At 40.6% G+C, this 23154-nt stretch overlaps 1 protein-coding gene across 13 annotated transcripts in view; it reads right to left on the bottom strand.

Annotated features, from left to right (window-relative positions):
- plekha6 (pleckstrin homology domain containing, family A member 6) overlaps positions 1-23154 on the bottom strand; it is a 371706-nt gene that overhangs the window by 26833 nt on the left and 321719 nt on the right. For all 13 annotated transcript variants that reach the window (XM_049569368.1, XM_049569285.1, XM_049569451.1 and 10 more), the window contains one exon: positions 146-221. In XM_049569368.1, the coding sequence (XP_049425325.1) occupies positions 146-221 (76 nt within the window). The remainder of the gene's footprint in view (positions 1-145; positions 222-23154) is intronic.

The following is a 23154-nucleotide window of genomic DNA, read 5'->3' as shown; positions in this document are numbered from 1 at the left end:
TTACTCGAAGTAGTGTCATCAGTGTAATCACATTCTCAATGAGGCTCGGTGTACCAGCTCAGGAGTAAATTGCTAGACTATGATCAGCAGCTGAGAATAGTTCAGTAGCATTATAAGTTGGAAACTTGATCTTAGATTGTTGTACCTTTATTCATGACGGATTGTCTGTCCTGGACCTGGTCTTGCACATCACTGACATTGTTCTGTTCTCCAAACTTGGGCTGCAAGGCAGAGAACTGATATTATTTGTCAAGCATTCATGTTAAACTTAAAGATAGTAAAACATTCCAACACACATCCAATGCTGCTGATTACACAGAATGCATTGGATAATGCATTATTGATGAGGGATAACATGATCATGTTAAAATTCTTGTAGGTAATGTTCAGTTTGGCCCGGGGAGGCCTGGGGCTTGGCTCAGGCAAACCGGTATGGAATAAAGCAGGTCTCAAAGATAAAAGAAAGCTGGTCATGGAACAGATATGTAGACAGGAGGACATATTATATGGATAGTGCACCCAAAAATTAAAATTCAGCCATTATTTATTCACCTATATGCCGAGGGAGGCTCAGGTGAAGTTTTAGAGTCCTCACATCCCTTGCGGAGATGGGGCTAGCAACAAAACTCCACCTAATGGAGGCTGGGCGCCCCAGATTAAAATGTCCAAAAAACACATAATTGACTGCGGCTTCCTCCCGCAGTCCAAAGACATGCAGACTGGGGACTAGGTTAATTGGTAACTCTAAATTGTCCATAGGTGTGAATGGTTGTTTGTCTCTATGTGTCAGCCCTGCAATAGTCTGGCGACCTGTCCAGGGTGTACCCTCTCGCCCGATGTCAGCTGGGATAGGCTCCAGCCCCCCCGCGACCCTCAAGAGGATGAAGCGGTTAGAAGATGAATGAATGAATGAATGAAGAATATCTCCATTCTGCTCATCCGTAGTGATCCAAGTGTCCTGAAGCCCTGACATAAAAAGTTGTTTGGAAAAACTTCATTTAAACTCTGTTTTTAGCCTCATTGTAGCCTGTAGCTCTAACTGCTTCTGTGTACACTGAGCTCATGTGAGCACGTCAACACACATGAAGGTGGTGGCCATGTCTCACGGTCTCGCGCAAGCGCACACACAAAAACCTTAGATATGCAGACTTAGGAGCAGAAGCTGAGCAGCGAGGATCAATCAATCAATCAATCAATCAGTTTTATTTATAAAGCCCAATATCACAAATCACAATTTGCCTCACAGGGCTTTACAGCATATGATATCCCTCTGTCCTTAGGACCCTCACAACGGATAAGAAAGAAGAAAAACTCCCCCCCAAAAAAACCTTTAACGGGGGAAAAAAACGGTAGAAACCTCAGGAAGAGTAACTGAGGAGGATCCCTCTTCCAGGATGGACAGACATGCAATAGATGTCGTACAGAACAGATCAGCATAATAAATTAACAGTAATCCATATGACACAATGAGACAGAAAGAGAGAGAGAGAGATAGAAAGAGAGAGAGAGAGAGAGAGAGAGACACAGAGACAGAGACACAGAGACAGAGAGAGATGCAGGACAGACGGTAACAACAGTAGCTTACAACAACATTAATGAAAGTAATTATATTATAATTATAGTTCTGGCTACTGTGGTACAATATGTTAAAGTATATATTAATATCTGATAGTATACCTATGTGACAATAATCGTATGTGCATAATAACAGTAGAAGTATGACTAATGATAACAGCAGCAGCATGAAGCATCTGGCAGGACCACGGCAGCAGCACAACCACACACGTCACACTATCCAGGTACCGCTGCAACACGAGTTAACCTGAGAGACAGTGGAGCACAAAGGCTCCGGAGAACAAGCCGAGTTAGTGGCCAAGTTAGCAAGCTGCAGTAATAGGACACGAGAGAGAGAGAGAGAGAGAGAGAGAGAGAGAGAGAGAGAGAGAGAAGGTGCCCGGTGTATTACAGGGGGTCCTCCGGCAGACTAGGCCTAAGTCAGCCTAACTAGGGGCTGGTACAAGGCAAGCCTGAGCTGGCCCTAGCTATAAGCTTTATCAAAGAGGAAAGTCTTAAGTCTAGTCTTAAATGTGGAGACGGTGTCTGCCTCCCGGACCGTAACAGGAAGATGATTCCAGAGGAGAGGAGCCTAATAGCTGAAGGCTCTGGCTCCTGATCTACTTTTGGAGACTTTAGGGACCATGAGTAACCCTGCATTCTCAGAGCACAGTGTTCTGGTGGGATAATATGGCACTATGAGCTCTCTAAGATATGACGCAGTGTATTTGTATGCATGTGGGCTACATGTGTGTGGATCCATATTTATAAAGGTGTATATGTTACAGCTGATGACTCCTGACAAGGTTCTTATTCCGGAGCGCTACGTGGACGAGGAGGATAACACTCCTCTTAGCCCAGAGGAACAGAAGGAGAAGCAGAAGAAACTGGAGCGGATCAAGACCCTCATTGCCAAATCAAAGTGGGTTTGATCGAAGACATTACAAAAACATGATTAAAAAGACGCACACATTACAGTACCCACAAGGATGGGTGCTGGATCACAGACATTTCTAGCAGAGTTGACAGAAATAGATCTGTACACCTAGAAATTCCAATTACAAGGATTTTGATTCTGTGTATAGTTTGGAGCACCAGGCTCTTCCCCAGACTTTTAAAAAAATAACCAGTCACCATCTGAAACACCCATAATGCAAATTCAAGCTCATGTGACATACCATGCGAATTGTCATCAGAAACTACTAGCAAGAAACAACACTATAATAAGCATATACACAGATACTAACGACGACTACGACTCACTCAACCATCCCCACACAGGAAGGAAATACAACAGTAAAGGTTTAATACATGTTTGACTGCTAATGTCATTTATATAATGCCCATAATCATAATCATGATGTCATAATGTCAAATGCTCATATTGATGGCAAACGTCTGTACGTCACGTAACAGCAGGGTACTATCAGAAACAATGTAACATCCATTAGCTGTACACTTTTACAAGGCAAAACACAACACTTTCACTCTCAGGTAATAAAACATCCACAGAGAGGGGGAGACGTTAACTCTGTGCTCCTAAAATGTGAAGTCTTTCAGACACATACACTGGGCCCTTTGGCCCCTAAAGGCCTTAATGAGGAGTTTGACATTGGACTTTGTCAATTGTCACATTGTCAGTGATTTAATATTCAGTGCCATGTCTCTTGCCAAACCCCTGCCATTTTGTATGTTTTTTTTTTCCTTATTTCTTTTTATTTTTTTCCCTAAAATAATTTATTATAATTGATAAAAAAAACCAAAACAGGCACCTCTAATAGGCAGTATATACAGTATAGAGTAGATAGATATGCAAAGACAACAGGCCATGTATTCAAGAGAATGGATTCAAATGATTTATGCCAGTATAAAAGCCTTCATCTTAGGAAATGGTTCCATTACTTTTTGATTGCAGTGGAACCGAGAATGGTTGCCCAATTTATTCATTATAGCTTGTTTCAGCAGTAGAACTTCTTGCTTGCAAAACAAGATTAGATAAGTATTAACATATAAAAATGTCCTTATATGAAGAGGATAATGTGTTATAATTGTCAGATGTAGCATTATGGTAATCTATAACTAACAAAACCACCACCATTTTCCTGTCTTCCTGTTTATCTGTCTATTTTCATTGATAGCTTGCAGAATATGGTTCCTATCCTGGACGGCCCGGCAGAGGGGGGAACTCCAGTCAGCTCCCAGCAGCAGTTGCAGGAGCAGGAGAAACGCATTGAGATCTCCTGTGCCCTGGCTGCTGAGGCCTCTCGCCGCAGCCGCCTTCTCTCTGGTAAGGACTATCACCACACGGCTGCCGTAGTCACCACTGCCACATCACGAACCCTCCCCTACTAACCACTCACCATGATTACACAGCTCATGACAGGCTACAGTATTTACTCCCAACACAACCTTGTGCCTATTTCCCCACCCAGATCATTTCTGAAAAGTAATGCTGCTATTTATGTGTTATTTATGATCCAAATTCTGCCAAAGTAATCAGCCATGGTATTTTTACAAGCAAAAACTTGTAATATCCATTTTGAGAAAATGTATAGCTGGAAGGTGAGACTTTTTAATTGATTTACTGATTTAGAGGTTGCTTTTGGAGCTGTAAATCACTAGTTTAATCACAATATGATATTTTATCTGTTTTCTGGACAATGATATGTCTATGTTAAACATGATGACATACAGTAGAAGCTGCAACCCCTTTCTTTTTTAACAATAGTATCAAATTCAGTTAAGTAATAACTGTCAAGAAACATAGACAAATTAAAGCTGCAAGCAGCGTTGGGAGGGACCTCGGCCCCCCGCCGTCATCCCTCCACGCCGTCATCCCCCAGCTCAAGTTGTGTACATAAGCCATGTGACCTAATGAAACTTTGACGTGTGTGATGATCAAACAACACACACACACAAACACACACAGGCCTGTGTCTGCCAGAGTGAAGCCATTGTTATGCTAATTAATGACCACGTACTTAGGTGACAGCACAGGCACTTCAAGTTCAGTTTGACTAATGACTAATGATAACAGAATCAGCAGGATGCATTTGACACCACAGCAGCAACACAACCACACACACCACACTATCCAGGCACCGCTGTGATAGAAGTTAACCTGCAAGACAGTGGAACACAAAGGCTCTGGAGAAGAGGCCGAGTTACTGATATGCAGTACGGCAGGTAGTGACGAGCAGAGAGGGAGAGAAGGGAGAGAGGACAGAGGGGGGAGAAAGAGAGACAGAGAGAGAGGGGGGAGGGAGTGGAGTGTTTGTGTGTGTGTGTGTGTGAGTGTTATTGTGTCGCTAAAATTTGCAAATCATGAGCTGCAGGTTGCTCTAAGGTTACATTATTTTTTTCTCCATGTCTCTCTCTCTCTCTCTCTCTCTCTGTCTCTCTCTCTCTGTCTATCTCTCTCTCCCTGTCTTTCTCTCTCATACATACACGCACAACGAATATTTGGTATGTATACTACTGACATGCAGTACGGCAGAGTTAGTGACATGCAGAGAGAGAGAAGGGAGAGAGAGGGGAGAGGGGGGAGAAAGAGAGACAGAGAGAGAGAGAGAGAGGGGGGACAGGGAGTGGAGTGTGTGTGTGTGTGTGTGTGTGTGTGTGTGTGTGTGTGTGTGTGTGTGTGTGTGTGTGTGTGTGAGTGTAATTGTGTCGCTAAAATTTGCAAATTATGAACTGCAGGTTGCTTTAAGGTCTCTCTCTCTCTCTCTCTCTACATATATATATATATATATATATATATATATATATATATATATATATAATATATCTCCCTGTCTTTCTCTCTCATACATACACCAACAATGAATATTTGGTATGTATACTCTGACTAGGAGTTAAAAATCAAAAAAAAAAAATTATATTTTTATGGTTGTTTTTCAACAAAGACAAAAAAAAGTCCTGAAGGGGAACAGTGTCTATTTTTATTGAAAAATAGAAACTGCCCCCAAAAATGATAATGCATCAAAATTGGTGTTGTTATTTATCATTCACATATCACAGACTGTGATAAATAAAATAAAAAAATCCATCCAACATTTATTATATAGTTAATCTTAATTCATGTTTTTTTTTTCATTAAAGTAACAGTGACTTCATGTAAATAAAATGGCAAATAAATTGTGAAAATCCTCAAAAGAAATGAATATTTGATATGCATAATCTGAGTACAACTTGGTTAAAAGATTTAAGCAAAAAAATGTAGAGAAATATATTAATATTTAATATTTTTAGTTGTCCACACCGTTCCAAAGGGGACAGGTGTGATTTTTATAAGATGTCCCGCAGGGTTGAAAATGCAAGGTTCTTATGAAGGTGGTGTGAGCTCATAATTTGAAACTTGTAGACACAAGCCATGTGACCTAATGAAACTTTGACATGTGTGATGATCAAACAACACATCCATATTCATTTGAAATCATGTGACCTAGTGAAAGCTTGAGTGATGTGTACTGGCTGCTTTGAGGATCTAAGTGCAGCAAACAGACACAAATATATACTAAGACCTACAAATGTTGAATTAAAATCTGATTGTATACATATGTGACACTGTATAATAACACTAGAAGTATGACACACAGACAGACAGACAGACATAGACAGCCCAGTTCTCAACATGCAGAGAGGGAGAGACGAGAGAAAGTGGACAGAGGGAGGAGAGAGAGAGAGAGAGAGAGAGAGATAGAGAGAGAGAGGGGGGATAAGGAGTGGAGTGTGTGTGTGTGAGTGTGTGTTTGTCTGTGTGTGTCTGTGTGTGCCATACTTCTACTGTTATTATACACATATGATTATTGTCACATATGTATACTATCAGATATTAATACATACTTCCCACATGTTGTACCACAATAGCCAGAATCATAAGTCAAACTCAGTTTTAAAAACTGTAAAGGGTTCTTATGAAGGTGGTGTGAGCGTATATTTTGCAAGTTGAAGACATAAGCCATGTGACCTAATGAAACTTTGACAGTTTGTGATAGAAGTTAACCTGCAAGACAGTGGAGCACAAAGGCTCTGGAGAAGAGGCCAAGTTACTGACATGCAGTAACAGGACACGAGAGAGAGAGAGAGAGAGAGAGAGAGAGATGGGGGACAGGGAGGGAGAGAGAGAGAGTTTGCTGACATATTGTCATATCTCACATGTTCACATACTTCCTGTTTGTGGCAGACAAGTTACAGATTGCACGAAGTATACATAATGGTGTATGCATCAAAAACACAGCATTTAATTTTTCTGTCAATTACATCAAAAGAAAGGTGTTTGATGAGACTACTGTGTTGTTGAATGTAACATTTCCTCAAAGATGTATATTCTTTCCTGATGTTTGTAACACTGTTACTGACTTGTACTTGAAATGAGGTGATTTACTGCAACCCTCCAGGTCAGTCTCTTGGGTTCAGAGACATAAAATTGATAAAATACATGGAAATACTTTTAAGGTCATTTTTAAAGTAATTTAAAACCTCATGTGTGTGTGACGACACTTCACTCTGACACACAGACTGTCAGAGTGAAGCCTTTGTTATGCTAATTAAGGACTGCATGCAGCTCACACACAGAGCAGAATGGCTTGAAACTTTCTCAAACAAATCCTTCCAGATGCCAAACCGTGGGTCCCATCTTCAATCTGAAAACATCACCAGATAGATAAATTTGTTCTGAACGCAAACATATAAAGCTTGTATGTCTATGGCCTGAAAAATGTCACCTTAATCACAAGTTTACAGTGTGTTGGCCCTCATCTTTTCTTCCAGAGATCATCATGAGGAGTTGTGTCCTGCACCTTCTAACGCTTCTTAAATCCAAACCGTTCAAGTTATGACAAAGTCCTTCACAAGTAATGTTCAGCAGGGGTAGAGCTGTAATTTGTGCAAGTTTGAAGCAGTTATGATAAATGGTGTAGGAGCAAATAATTTTTGATCGACAGAATTTGTGAAAAACGCCATCTTACATTCAAAGACCGACAGCTCACTTCCTGTTGGAGTTAGGTCAGGGGTTGCAGCGCGACATTTGTAGGTCTTGATGAGACGAACGAGACAGTTTTGGTTTGGTCTTTCTAAGTGGTTCCTACCCGTCACAGCGGGCATTTTCGTGGGTCCAGGTGGCACAACAAATCCTCAGGAGGGTTGGGAGCACATCACCTGTAACACGCCATTATATCCAAACCATTTGAGGACTGAAAAATTACGCACAATAATTGATAAGGACACGTTGAAGAATAATGTGTGCGAGTTTTTTGTTATACTAATTAAGGACTGCATGCAGCTCACACACAGAGCAGAAAGGCTTGAAACTTTCTCAAACAAATCCTTCCAGATCCCAAACCATGGGTCCCATCTTCAATCTGAAAACATCACCAGATAGATAAATTTGTTCTGAAGGCAAAAATATAAAGCTTGTATGTCTATGGACTGAAAAATGTCACCTTAATCACAGGTTTACAGTGTGTTGGGTGGGAGAGAAGGGAGAAAGAGGACAGAGGGGAGAGAGAGAGAGAGAGAGAGAGAGAGAGAGAGAGAGAGAGAGAGAGAGAGAGAGAGAGAGAGAGAGAACAGGGAGTGGAGTGTGTGTCTGTCTGTGTCTGTCTGTGTGTGCCATACTTCTACTGCTATTGTAGACATATGATCATTGTCATATGTATACCATCAGATATTAATATATACTTCCCACATGTTGTACCACAATAGCCAAGATCATAAGTCAAACTCAGTTTTAAAAACTGTAAAGGGTTCTTATGAAGGTGGTGTGAGCATATATTTTGCAATTTGTAGACATAAGCCATGTGACCTAATGAAACTTTGACATGTGTGATGATCAAATCAAACCTCTGTCGTTTTTATATTTATTTGTTTTAATAACACTGTGCACAAGGACCAGACTGTCAGTCTGTCAGATCAGCTCTGAAATGTTTAATGCTCATAATATGTAGGTCTTATTGTTTACATTTTAAAAATCTTTATGACGCTTCAAAGACGTACTATCAATGACTAATAATCTCTATCAATGATGTTATTAGTCACACTGATGGAACATAATTCCTATAGCCTAATATTGCAAATTATTTGTTAATATTTCTGAGTGAGCAATGGTGCAACATTGCAGAGTCTTTAAATTTACTACATCTGTAACTGAAATACTGTCACTGAATGCTGTTGAGTCAAGAAAGAAATATCGATCAATCAATCAATCAATATCACAAATCACAATTTGCCTCACAGGGCTTTACAGCATACAACATCCCTCTATCCTCAGGACCCCATGAGACAGAAGGGAAGACAGAGAGAGATGCAGGAGAGATGATCATGACAGTAGCTTACAACAACATTAATGAAAGGAATAATATTAAAATTATAATTCTAGCAATTGTGGTACAATATGTTGAATTAATATCTGATAGTATACATATGTGACACTAATCATATGTGTATAATAACAGTAGAAGTATAACACACACAGACGTAGACGACCGAGTTAGACATGCAGAAAGGGAGAAAAGGGAGAAAGAGGACAGAGGGGGGAGAGAGAGAGAGACAGAGAAAGAGAGAGAGGGAGGGTGCAGGGAGTGGAGTGTGTGTACAATATGTTGAATTAATATCTGATTGTATACATATGTGACACTAATCATATGTTAGGTATCAGAGTTAGGTCAGGGGTTGCAGCGCGACATTTGTAGGTCTTTATGAGACGAACGAGACAGTTTTGGTTTGGTCTTTCTAAGTGGTTCCTACCCGTCGCACCGGGCATTTTAGTGTGTCGAGGTGGCACAACAAATCGTCAGGAGGTTTTGGAGCACATCACCTGAAACGCGCCATTATATCCAAACCAGTCGAGGATTGAAAAAGTTACGCACAATAATTGATAAGGACACGTCGAAGAATAATCTGTGCGAGTTTGAAGCCGATACGATAAACGGTGTAGGAGGAGATGTTTTTTAAAGGAATTTCTTTTTTTGAGGAAAAATCTTACTTTGAAAGGAAATAGCTCACTTCCTGTTGGATTTAGGTCAAAGGTGCGAGTGCGTGATTTGTAGGTCTTGATGAGACGAACACGGCTGTTTTGGTTTGATCTTCCTACGACGTTCCTACTGGCTGCAGCGGCCATTTTAGTTGTCTAGACAGATAGGTGGCGCTAGAGAGCCCATTTTGGCACTTTTCAGATGAATTTTTTCATGTTATAAAATTTTTCGCCAGTCCTGACATGCGTGCCAATTTTGGTGAGTTTTTGAGCATGTTTAGGGGGTCAAATTCCAGTTGAAAGTCGTGTACGCTGAAAGAAAGAAAGAAACAATAATAATAATAATAATAATAATAATAATAATAATAAACACTACAAGAACAAGAGGGTCCTCACCCTTTCAGGCCGAGGTCCCTAACAACTGTTTTTTGCTGCTCACCATTATTAGCTTAGGTACTTTTACATTGCATAAATTAACCTAGCAGCCCTATTCATTGCTTAACAAATAACATGTATAATTTACACTTCTTACTCAGATGGGGGTGGGGTGATTTCAATTCAATTTCAATTTCAGTGTTATTTATAAAGCCCAATATCATAAATCACAATTTGCCTCACAAGGCTTTACAGCATACGACATCCCTCTGTCTTTAGGACCCCCACAGCAGATAAGGAAAAACTCCCCCCAAAAAAACCTTTAACGGGGGAAAAAAACAGTAGAAACCTCAGGAAGAGCAACTGAGGAGGGATCCCTCTACCAGGACAGACAGACGTGCAATAGATGTCGTACAGAACAGATCAGCATAATAAATTAACAGTAATCTGTATGACACAATGAGACAGAAAGAGAGAGAAAGAGAGAGACAGAGACAGAGAGAGAGAGAGAGAGAGAGAGAGAGAGAGAGACAGACAGAGACAGAGAGAGATGCAGGACAGACGGTAATGACAGTAGCTTACAACATTAACATTAATTAAAGTAATAATATTATAATTATAGTTCTGGCTACTGTGGTACAATATGTTGAAAGTATGTGTTAATATCTGATAGTATACATATGTGATAATAATCATATGTGTATAATAACAGTAGAAGTATGACTAATGATAACAGCAGCAGCAGGAGGCATCTGGCAGGACCACGACAGCAATACAACCACACACATCACACTATCCAGGCACCGCTGCAATACGAGTTAACCTGAGAGACAGCGGAGCACAAAGACTCCGGAGAATTAGCTGAGTTAGCAAGATGCAGTAATAGGACATGAGAGAGAGAGAGAGAGAGAGAGTCACTCCTGTCCCTAGGGGCCCCACCCCAACCACAGCGACAAGAGCCACACCCTAGCCCACTGAGTTATGCCCAGGTGGTCCGGAGAGCAGCAGAACCAACCTTAACCACCCCCCCACACAATGAACTGAGGGACATTCAGCAGATGCTCAGCCTGCTTTGCTCTCATCTGATTGGACAGGTACCACAATAGACACTGTATGAATTATTATTAGAGTATTTCTTGTGCTCATACAGTTTAAAAAAAAAAAAAAGGACATTTACACTGTACATAAGTATTGATTATTTAATATACCAGTTATTGATTTGTTACCTTTTATAATATGTCATGTAGATACTCTTAAATTATTTTCTTTGACTTAGTAGTTTATCTCATTTTGATCACCAAATGCAGCCTTTTGAGTTTTAAATGAAATCTAAATCTTTTGTCATCTCTTGTTTGAATGTTCAGGGTCTGAGATCTTCTGCTCTTGGCCTTAAGAGCAGGACCTCAGACTTTATTAGAGAGTTAGAAAATGCAGATGTGTTTATATTGCAAGAGACTTGGTGTAGAGGAGATGTCTCCACTGGTTGTCCCTCAGGCTACATAGAGATAATGTCCCCGTCCACCAAACTAAAGGGAGTAACACAAGGAAGGGATTCAGGGGGAATGCTGATCTGGTATAAGGCAAACCTTGTACAATACATTGAATTAATCAAACAGGAGAATTTTCAATTTGGCTCAAAATCAAAAAAGACCTTATCACCACAGATAAAGATGTATTCCTGTGTGCAGCATATATCCCCCCATCACAATCCCCTTATTTTAATGAAGACAGTTTCTCCATTCTCGAAGATGAGATTAGTTACTTCCAGGCCCAGGGAAGTGTACTGATCTGTGGAGACCTGAATGCCAGGACTGGTACAGAACCAGACTTTATCAGCACACAGGGAGACAAACATATACCTGGTCAAGTCAGCATCCCCCTCCCTTCACACCCCCGCAGAAACAACTTTGACAAAACTGTCAATAAAAGTGGGCAGCAACTGTTACAGCTCTGCCGAACATTGGGTCTGTACATGGTTAACGGTCGGCTTCAAGGGGACTCATTCGGTCTTTACACTCATAGCTCTCCTCTTGGCAACAGCACAGTAGACTATGGCATCACCGACCTAGACCCCTTCTACCTGAGAGCATTTACAGTCAGCCCCTTAACCCCCTTATCAGACCATAGTAAAATCACACTCTACATTAAAACGACAACAAACAACCCTCACACAGTAGAACCCTGCAATCTGACCTACAGAAAACAACCTTATAAATGGACAAACAAAAGCAAAGACGAATACCAGACAGCAATCAAAAATCCAGTCTTTCAATCCCATTTAGACTGTTTTCTTTCCACCTCGTATCCCCTCAATCAGGACGGCCTCAGACAGGCTGTACAGGACATCTACAACATATTTGACCATGTGGCAGACTTGTCCAGTCTGAAAAAGCGCCAGCACCACAGACCAAAAGACCCGACCAATGACGAGTGGTTTGACACAGAATGCAGACAACTGAGAAAAACTCTCAGAAATGTGTCAAATCAAAAACACAGACAACATGACAACCCTGAGCTCCGCCTCCAGTACTGGGAAACACTGAGAGTATACAGAAAAACACTCAGAACTAAAAAAGAACAGCATGTGAGGCATCAGTTACAAATAATTGAAGAGTCCATTGACTCTAGTGACTTCTGGAAGAAATGGCACTCTTTCAGCAAACCACAAAAAGAAGAATTGGCTATTCAAAATGGTGACATCTGGAAAAATCACTTTGAAAGTCTGTATACTGCTGTTCCCTGAATTCGGCCCAAAACAATCTCCTCAACAAATTACAAATTTTAGAATCAGTCATTAAAGACAACCAGAACCCCCTAGACTACCAAATTACTGAAGCAGAGCTGCTGGCTAAAATCCAGGCACTGCAGCCAAAGAAAGCGGTCCTGATGGCATTTTAAATGAAATGCTAAAATTTGATGACCATAAATTTAACATTGCCATATTAAAATTATTTAACCTTATTCTGGGTGTTGGACATTTCCCTGACCTCTGGAGTGAAGGAATCATCACACCAATCTTTAAAAGTGGAAACAAATTCGACCCAAACAATTACCGAGGCATCTGTGTCAGCAGCAATCTGGGGAAGTTGTTCTGCAGCATCCTAAACAGCCGACTGCAAGACTTCCTCAGAGAACATGATGTCCTGAGCAAGAGCCAGATAGGATTCACACCCAAACATAGAACAACAGACCATATCTACACCCTTCACACCCTCATTAATAAAGACGTCCACCAAAACAAGAGGAAAATCTTCTCTTGTTTTGTAGACTTCAAAAAAGCATTCGACTCAATTTGGCATGATGGACTGTTCTTAAAATTAATTGAGAAGGGTGTAGGGGGGAAGGTCTATGACATCATCAAAACCATGTACAGTCATATGAAATGTGCTGTTAAAATTAACAACATGGAAACAGATTTCTTCCCCCAGAGTAGAGGAGTAAAACAGGGCTGCAGTCTCAGTCCCACCCTCTTCAACAATTATATCGATGAATTGGCCAAATCATTAGAACTATCTGACATCCCTGGTCTCACTCTGTCTGACACACAGGTTAAATGCCTACTGTTTGCAGATGATCTCATATTGCTGGCTCCATCAAATGAAGCACTACAACAGCAACTGGATCACCTGCAAACCTTCTGTCAGACCTGGGCCCTGACAGTTAATCTGGACAAAACCAAAATTATGATATTCCAGAAACGACCCAGGGGTCAGGGAAACCAAACCAGGTTTTTCCTGGGCTCTCATGAGGTGGAGCACACACGACTACACATACTTAGGACTACACATCACGTCCACGAGAAACTTTAACCTGGCTATTGATGATCTCAGAGAGAGGGGAAGAAGGGCTTTCTATGCTATAAAGAAATCTTCAAACATTAATATACCCATTAGAATCTGGCTCAAAATATTCAAATCTATAATTGAACCAATTATTCTGTATGGTAGTGAGGTGTGGGGTCCTCTTGCAAATCAAGATTTTGAAAAATGGGACAAACACCCCATCGAAATCCTGCATACAGAGATTTGCAAGAGCATCCTGAGAGTGCACAGGAACACCCCAACAACTGGTGCCGAGTTGAGCTAGGCCAATTCCCCCATTTAATTAGAATTCAAAAAAGAGCCATCAAATTTTATAAACACCTTAAAACAAGTGACCCCAACTCCTACCACTACAAAGCTCTGCAATGCCAAGAGGAGAACATGGAGAAGAGCCCCCTCAGCCAGCTGGTCCTGAGGCTCAGCTCCTCTAACAACACAAGACCTCAGCACAGCCCTCACACAATCTGGACCCACCAAATTATAGAGAAACAAAAAGAACATTACATTAACTATTGGACATCGACCACAAAACGCAAAGCAAACTTCAGTGTTATTTGGCTCTAAATAGACAGTACACGGTGGCAGAATATCTGAGCACCGTGACTGATGAGAAACTGAGGAAGACTTTGACCATGTACAGACTCAGTGACCACAGCTTGGCCATAGAGACGGGCAGACACAGGCAGACCTGGCTGCCCAGAGAGGACAGGTTGTGTGAGCTCTGTCCACACAGACAAGTGGAGACAGAGACACACTTCCTGTTGCACTGCAGCAAGTATGAACACATCAGAGCCGACTTCCTCTCAAAAATAAAACATAAAGTCACTGACTTTGATTCTCTGCCTGATCAAACTAAAATGCAACACAGCCTTGGAGAGAACAGAGTCAGCAGCTTAGCAGCAACATATGTCAGGTTATGCCACAGCCTGAGGGACAACCATCACAACACCTGACACACCTGTCTATATTTACAGTCCTTGTAACTCACCATCTACATTTTTCTTTATTCATTTTTTTCCCTATATTATATATTGGTGTATTGTATTGTAGATTGGTGTATTTTGTATTATATAACATATATTTAATCTTTTTTTTATAGTTTTCTGACTTACTTTTATTATTGTACTTTATTTGTAAATTTTTAATGTCTTTGGCAATATTGTTAATCTACAGTCATGCCAATAAAGATTATTGAATTGAATTGAGAGAGAGAGAAGGAGAGAAGGTGCCCGGTGTATTACAGGGGGTCCTCCGGCAGACTAGGCCTAAGTCAGCCTAACTAGGGGCTGGTACAAGGCAAGCCTGAGCTGGCCCTAACTATAAGCTTTATCAAAGAGGAAAGTCTTAAGTCTAGTCTTAAATGTGGAGACGGTGTCTGCCTCCCGGACCGTAACAGGAAGATGATTCCAGAGGAGAGGAGCCTAACAGCTGAAGGCTCTGGCTCCTGATCTACTTTTGGAGACTTTAGGGACCACGAGTAACCCTGCATTCTCAGAACACAGTGTTCTGGTGGGATAATATGGCACTATGAGCTCTCTAAGATATGACGGAGCTTGACCATTTAGAGCTTTATAAGTCAATAGTAGGATTTTAAATTCAGTTCTGGATTTTACAGGGAGCCAGTGCAGAGAAGCTAAAACAGGAGAAATATGATCACGTTTCTTAGTTCCTGTTAGTACACGTGCTGCTGCATTCTGAATTAGCTGGAGAGTTTTTAAGGACTTACTAGAGCTACCTGATAATAGAGAGTTACAGTAATCCGGGAACTGCTCATTGGTTCGACAGCCCATTGGTTCGACATCGCATTGTTCCGACCATATTAAACTCATTGTTCCAAAGTCCATTCAAAAAATCATCATGATGCCCTGTGGTTAAGGTCTGGTTAGGTTTAGGCACAAAAACCACTTGGTTAGGGTCAGGAAAAGATCATGGTCTGGGTTAAAATGAAAAAGAAAGTGACAAACACATAAGCCGTGAGCCTGCTCCACCTCAAGCCGGTCGCGGTGCACCATACGCCCGCTGTGAGCCGTTCAGCACCGCGGACAGTCGAACTAATGGGATGTCGAACCAGTGGGCTGTCGAACCAATGACATGGACCCCAGTAATCCAGCCTTGAGGTAACAAAAGCGTGGACCAATTTTTCTGCATCTTTTCGGGTCAGGATAGTCCTAATTTTCACAATATTACACAGATGAAAAAATGCAGTCCGTGAAGTTTGTTTTAAATGAGAATTAAAAGACAAATCTTGATCAAATGTTACTCTGAGGTTTCTTACGGTAGTGCTAGAGGCCAGAGCAATGCCATCTAGAGAAACTATGTCATCAGATAAAAAGTCTATGAGTTGAGTTGGGCCAAGAACAATATCTTCAGTTTTGTCTGAATTTAACATCAGGAAATTGGTGCTCATCCAGGATTTTATGTCTTTAAGGCAATTATGAAGTTTAGTTCATTGATTACTTTCTTCTGGCTTCATAGATAAATATAACTGTGTATCATCCGCATAACAATGAGTCACATAGCCTGTCCATAATGATTGAATGTCACACTGCTAGCTTGCTAACGTCAGCATACGTAACGTATGGTAATGGTATTATTGTATTGTATTTTAAATGTATTTCGTATTTAAACCCAACCCACCCAACCCTCCCTGTTCCATAGACTCCTTTCCAAGGTGAGTTGAACCACTAAATAAATGTAAATAAGTAAATAAATAAAATAAATTTAAAAAAAAAAAAAGAAAAAACTTACCAGCATCAGAGTCACTTTAATGGCCTGCTAAGGTTTCTCGAGATCAAGTAGCAGCTGGCTGTGTGTGTGTGTGTGTGTGTGTGTGTGTGTGTGTGTGGTGGTGGTGGGCAGGTAGTGGGGATCTCAATTTCTACGGTGCCACCTTACTAGGACGAGGACGGTCAACAATTTCCCCTCAGGGGCATTAATAAAGTATATAAAATAAAATTTAACATTAAAAAAATTAAACAATTCAATCAGTGGCTTCCAGTGAAGATAAAATTTATCAACAGAGCCTCTCAGTGTAAATTTTATTTTCTCTAATTTAAACAGAAATAAAACATCCTGTAACCAGACTTTAAATAAAGGTGGCTGAGAGGATTTCCAAAGAAGAAGAATTTTTCTACAAGCAATTAAAGAGACAAAGGCAATGAATAGTCATCATAGTATCTTTGTCTGGAGGGATACCAAGGCCCAATCCCAATTCTATCTTAACCGTCAATCTTAATTTTCAAGCTCAACCCTCAATTTCACTAGCCCTCAAAACCAAGTGTTAAGGGATATCTTGTGACTTGGGACACCCCTCAAAGGCAAATACGTCTTAAGACTGTCAGGGGCAGCAATATGCCAAAACTCCATCCAGTCTGTCAGTTCAAAGAAGAAGAAATATATGTCATCAGTAGTCGTCAATAAAAAGACGTGATGAGGTTTTTTTTCCCAACACTTTATTTCAATTCTTGTACAAAACAAGCAGTGACAGACATGAACAGAACAAATATGCCAGGGTTAAGAGAAAAGAAAAAGAAATAAAATAAATAAATAAAAAAGTTCAGCAGCTCAAACAATTAAATTGTTTACATATTTTCAGAGTCTTTATAGCTTTGGAGTTTGTGGCATGCTGAATGGTTTCTAAGTATTGCTGCATTTCATTCATAAAAATTTTGAACAAGGGTTTTCTGTTACAAAATTTTCTCTTATGAATATGGAATTTCACTAAGATAATAGATAGATTAATGATATAGAATTGTTTTTATTTTGAAATGCTGACATCATAAAATCCAAACAGCACATCTTTGTACAGTAGTGAAAATAGAACATAAATGTTGCAATGAATATACTCGACAAAATCTTTCCAAAAAGTGACAGTATAGGTGCAGCAAAACAAATGTACAGTTACTAAATAACAATCTTCGACACTGCTGTCTGCAGCTGTGCTGATTTCATATTGAAACAGAATGCTTGATCATTAGGGGAACAGTTGCCATTGTGACTGAGAATTATGTTATGAATATGAACAGTTTACAAGTTACAAATTACTCACTCCCATAGTTTTTTTTGGAGCCTGCTTGCTTTTTGTAAACTTGTCTTCATTGGTGGCCCTGAAATGATCAGGGCTTGTGTTTTGTCTGGTGGCCCTGAAATGGAATAGAGATAACAACATTACTTTCTTTTAGTTTTTACTTTTTTGGGCTACCTGTCAGATATTCGTTAAGTTATTAGTTTAGTTTCATGTAGTATTGCAAGTATTATCACAATGAATACTGTAGTCAACATCCAGCAGAACTGGTGAGGCTGTTTACCCAGTCACACATGTTATCTGGTGACTTTCATCCACGTTAACATTTCACTCTTTTTGTTATAAGTTGATATTCAACCAAATAACCTGTACCACAACAACTGACGTAACTTATTCAGCGGAAAGTCAACACATAATATGATCACTAACGTTAACCTACTGCTGTAACGTTACCAGCTGCAGTCAGACTCTACGGCTACAGGAGATGACACCATCCGGTCATCTTACAAGAATGTTGATGCAAACATTTCATGTACATTAAAACAACTTAACAACTACATTATCACTGAGAAAAGACTTTTGTAACTGAATGACAGCATACTCGGTTATCAGAGAACCGGGGTTATGTGCGGCGGGGCAGGCAAGCCGTCGCCCGCGACCAAAAATATGTGTGTTACTCTACAAAGAGGTCTAAAGTCCATAAAATGACGTTAAACTAAGATAATGCAATGGTTATCATAATTTTAAAACAACTATTAACGAGGAAAATACTCACATTGATAACTCCGCTTCCTCATGCTTGTCGCCGCCACCTTGCATTGACTGAATCGTCTTGTACTCGGCTGGGTTCAGCAGAGCTCGGCGGATGATATGCAAAGGATTCTGGGATAGCACTTACTGCCAAGGGTGGTCCTGGAAAATCTTAAAAGTGAGGGCCATACAGCCCTTATTCTTGACCCTCAACTCAACACTCTGAGGGTTAAGATTGAGGGTTAAGATAGGACTTGGGATTGGGCCCAAATATTGCTACATTATGAGAGGGGACGGACAGATCTTCATGTTCAAGATTTCTGAAATTGTATTAAAAAATTAATTCCAAAAGTAAAGTCATTTGGGACAAGTAAGAACAGGTGAATGCTGCAAACCAGGGTTGTTTGAGGTAAGTGAGACCAACCAAAACGATGCCTGATCTGCGCCAAGATCCTAAGAGAGCTTACAATGGGGTTAGCAGTGAAGTGTGAAGGAGAAAGTGGCAGAGTACTAAAAGCAAGAGCCTGGAGTGAAGAAGAGGTACATGATTTCGCTTCAATTTGACACCAGCTACTTTGAGTGGAGTTAAACCAAAGCATAATCTTATGGGTGTTAGCGGCCCAGTAATAACCTATGAGGCTGGGCAGTCCTAGTCCGCCCAGGGACCTATCCCTCTGGAGTAGCATTCTACCTGCTCTTGCATGTTTATTAGCCCAAATAATGTGTGGGTCTTGTAATTTCTATGCCCAAATATTTAAATCCTGAACTAGATAACCTAAAGGGTATTGATGATTGTAAGATCTCTGTGGCTAATTGGTTGACAGGGAAACATTCGCTCTTTCGAATATGGACTGAAAGATTTATCTACAATAAAGTAATCTATCCATGAGAATGAGCAGTGTTCATGGGGGGAAAAAAAAGAATATTGTCTAGCAGATGGATACAGGAATCTCCAAGGGTCGATGTAACCATATTGGTCCATGAAAGTACAAAGAGTCTGGGCCATTCTGGACGGTGCTATTGATCTCGCACTGGACCTGTCCAAAGTTGGATCTCTAACACAATTAAAGTCTCCTCCTAACAGTAATAAATGGGAGTTTAAATGGGAGCTGTGGTCATCCCAATTAGGGCCATAAACCGACATTAAGATAACTGGTTTCTGGTAGAGTATGCCAGAAACTATGACATAGTGGCCATTTTGATCAGTAATTACACTTGTAAATTTACTTTTTTCCTAATTAATATAATAGTGCCCCTTGTTTTCAGATTAAATTTTGAATGGAAGATCTGTCCAATCCAAGGCCTATTCAACAACCGATGGTCGCAGTTACGTAAATGTGTCTCCTGAATAAACATTATATCTGCACTTTGATTTTTAATATGTCTCATAATTTCTGTACGTTTTATCGATGAATTTAACCCATCAGCGTTTAGTGAGATGATCCTCACTGCCTGCCCACCACCAGCCTCATTCATGCCTGCCATGGTACAATCCTCTACCTCGGGAGCGTCAAGTTAGACTCATGATGCAATAAACAAGACACAGAAAAGTTTAGACATTTAAAAACATTAAGGCAAAAATAAACAACATAAGCAAAATGGTACTCTCTAAAAAGTAAACATATGAAGGGGTCCTTCTCCCCACTTAGGGTTGGGATCTGGATCCGGTTCTTTTTTGGAACCGGGTCCAAAGTTCCGGTTCCGGAACTGGTTCCATCACATTTGGCGTAACGGTTCCTGCAAACGGTTCCTAGATTGTCACATGCATTTCCATTAGAGTGCGGCACGGGCCACATATTTCTGTCCGAACCCGACTGAGCCCGACATTATCTAATCACTAAAGCACTGAGTTTGTGTCACACAGTTGTCATGGTTACAGGCTATTTAACAGGCTGGGCGTGCACCATGGGTGCTCCGGAGAGGGAGACCTCCGTGTTTGAGACGGGTGCGGGCGGCGGGAGGTCCGACCCTTCCAGCGAGGGGAGAGGGAGAAATATAACAAAATAAGATAAAATAGGAGACACCTGTCTCCCTCTTTTATTTAATTTTCAGCGTTTAATCAAGGCAGAGGCTGGCGGTGGGAGGTCCGAGGCTTCCAGCGAGGGGAGCGGTAGAAACAAACAGCCAGTGTGTCTGTGTGTGTTCTGTTCAGGTGTTGTCACGTAAATAACAGTGCCCAAGCATGAATGCATATAAGTATTTTTTATTACATTGCTGTGGTTAATTTGAGGTAATAGTGTAACTGTAGAAATCAGAGAATCACTTTTTGCTGTTATATATTCTCAGGGAGATGATACAAGCTCTAAATCTGAAATACACACCACACACAAATGTGTATTTTCATCTAATTGTACTGGGCAACAGTTAGAATAAAGTTTTTGTATTTGTATGATTGCATTTGTGTTTATTATATACTTGTTTCAGTATAGCAAGTATAATGAATATAATGTAGGAATCGGTAAGAGGAATCGGTAAGGAATTGGACCGTTAAGAAGGAATCGCTAAGGAATCGGAATCGTTAAAATCCTAACAAGTCCCAACCCTATCCCCACTTTACTCCTACTTCCCCACATCATCCCATCTCCCACCTGTTGGGCTGATAGCCCATAGGTCACCCACCCCTTCCCCTCATATTGTTGGTAATGTTACAAATAATGATAAAATGTAAATTACTAAAAAAAAAAAAAATAAAAAAAGAAATAAAAAAAAAAATAAAAAAGTAGGCTACATCAGTCAGCATGTTTTAGTATTGGTATGGGCATTGTAGTCATCCAGTGCATGTGCTTTTAACTATACCTGTGTATCCCCACATACATGCAGACACAAACACACACGGTTACAGTTATAGCCTAAGGCACACCTGTGCAATAATCATGCTGTCTAATCAACATCTTGATATGCCACACCTATGAGGTGGGATGGATTATCTCGGCAAAGGAGAAGTGCTCACTAACACAGATTTATACAGATATGTGAACAATAGTTGAGGGAAATTGTCTTTTGTGTGTATAGAAAATGTTTTAGATCTTTGAGTTCGGCTCATGAAAAATTGGAGCAAAAACAAAACTGCTGCGTTTATATTTTTGTTCAATGTACATTAAAGATGCACTGCAACCTAGATACATCAGAGAGATAAATAAATAAAATTGCAGATTTTTTAGATGAAAAGGTATATGAAAAAACAAAAACAGCAACCGCACACTCACAACTCTGTGCAATCATCAATTTATTTCTGCGAGCTTTCGGTCTGATGAAAAGGTATAGCAGCAGTAATTCAGAGGCACAGCTGATGTTCGCACAGAGTAATGGCACTACAGAATTGTAAAAAACAAAAATAAATACTTATAGTTGTAAAAGAACGGGGAAAAAAGAAACCTTTCTAGTGGTGTCTAATGAGCCAGAACAGTCGTAAATTATACTAACTTATTAAACATCAAACATCAATCGATGCTGCCAGCATTTACCTTGTATGCCCCTTACAATTATGTGTCTCCCGTAAATTACGTGAAGTAAGACACCCTTTAACTGATAATCAAAAATAAGAAACAATGTCCAAAAGTTTTGGAAACAGAAATTACCTAACATTATTCAGTCTTTCTTCATCAGCATTCCTCAGTGTTTAATATCCACGGCGTTATCTCCGGAAAGTTCAGTTTTCATTTAAGTTTGCTTCCCCAGAGGAGCTACATGGTAGCAAAGTGTCGGCTAGCCTTGTGGGTAATCAAGTTAGCTTTTCAGTCTTGCTGGTAGTCAGCCGCAAAGCTTTTGGCTTCTTTTGGCGAGGCAAGCCATTTTCTAGTCCTGCTTTGGAGTGTGATTTGTAGGCGAGCTGGGTACAGCAAGGATGGTTTGACCATACGGCTTTGACATTACGTCTCGTTACTTCACCCACTGCTCCAGTATCTCCGGGGTATAATCTTCAAAAATCTGTACAGCAGACCCATGGTATTGAACCTCGTCGTTTGCGAGCTTCCCTGATGATCTGATCTTTAATCTGGAAGCAATGTAGGCGTATTATCATAGGCTGCAGCCTCGCTCCATTCTGCAGCCTAGTGACAGGCACCCTGTGCGCTCGGTCCAGCTCCAGAAGGGACACAACAGTTTGTTCACCCTGCAGTTCGATCAACAGTTTCGAAAAAAAATCAGTGGGTCCTGGTCCCTCTATAGATTCGGGGAGGCCAATAATTCTGAGGTTGTTCCTGCGGTTCCGTACTTCCAGGTCTATTGCTTTAGCCATTAGCTTAGCATTGCTCTCGGCCAGAGCCTCAAACATTTCCTCTAATTTACTAATATGCTGGTCCTGGAGATTAGCATTGGACTCCAAGGAATCAATGCGTTGGCCATGTTCTGACACCACAGACTGTATATTGTCCAGTTTCACCTCCAGTGCTGCAAAACTTGCTTTAATCTCTGCCATGAGGTCTGCTAGCATACCAACAATTGCCCGTCTCATGGGTGCCGCAACTTGCAAGCATGGTGTCTTGTTCAGCTTTCTTGGAAGTTTTGAACTGTTTTGACATCGTGCCAGACAGTTGAAACACGATTTACTGTTTGCAAATCCACTTCAAAACTCTCTGGAGTGATGAAAAAAGTCAGAATTTAAGAGAGTTAGCAGGGGAGCCTGAGGTTGTGCTTCCACTCACATGTTCCCCAAACCA

Source organism: Epinephelus fuscoguttatus, linkage group LG1, assembly GCF_011397635.1.
Source record: "Epinephelus fuscoguttatus linkage group LG1, E.fuscoguttatus.final_Chr_v1".
Classification (NCBI taxonomy): domain Eukaryota; kingdom Metazoa; phylum Chordata; class Actinopteri; order Perciformes; family Serranidae; genus Epinephelus; species Epinephelus fuscoguttatus.
This window is presented reverse-complemented; position numbering and strand designations above follow the sequence as displayed.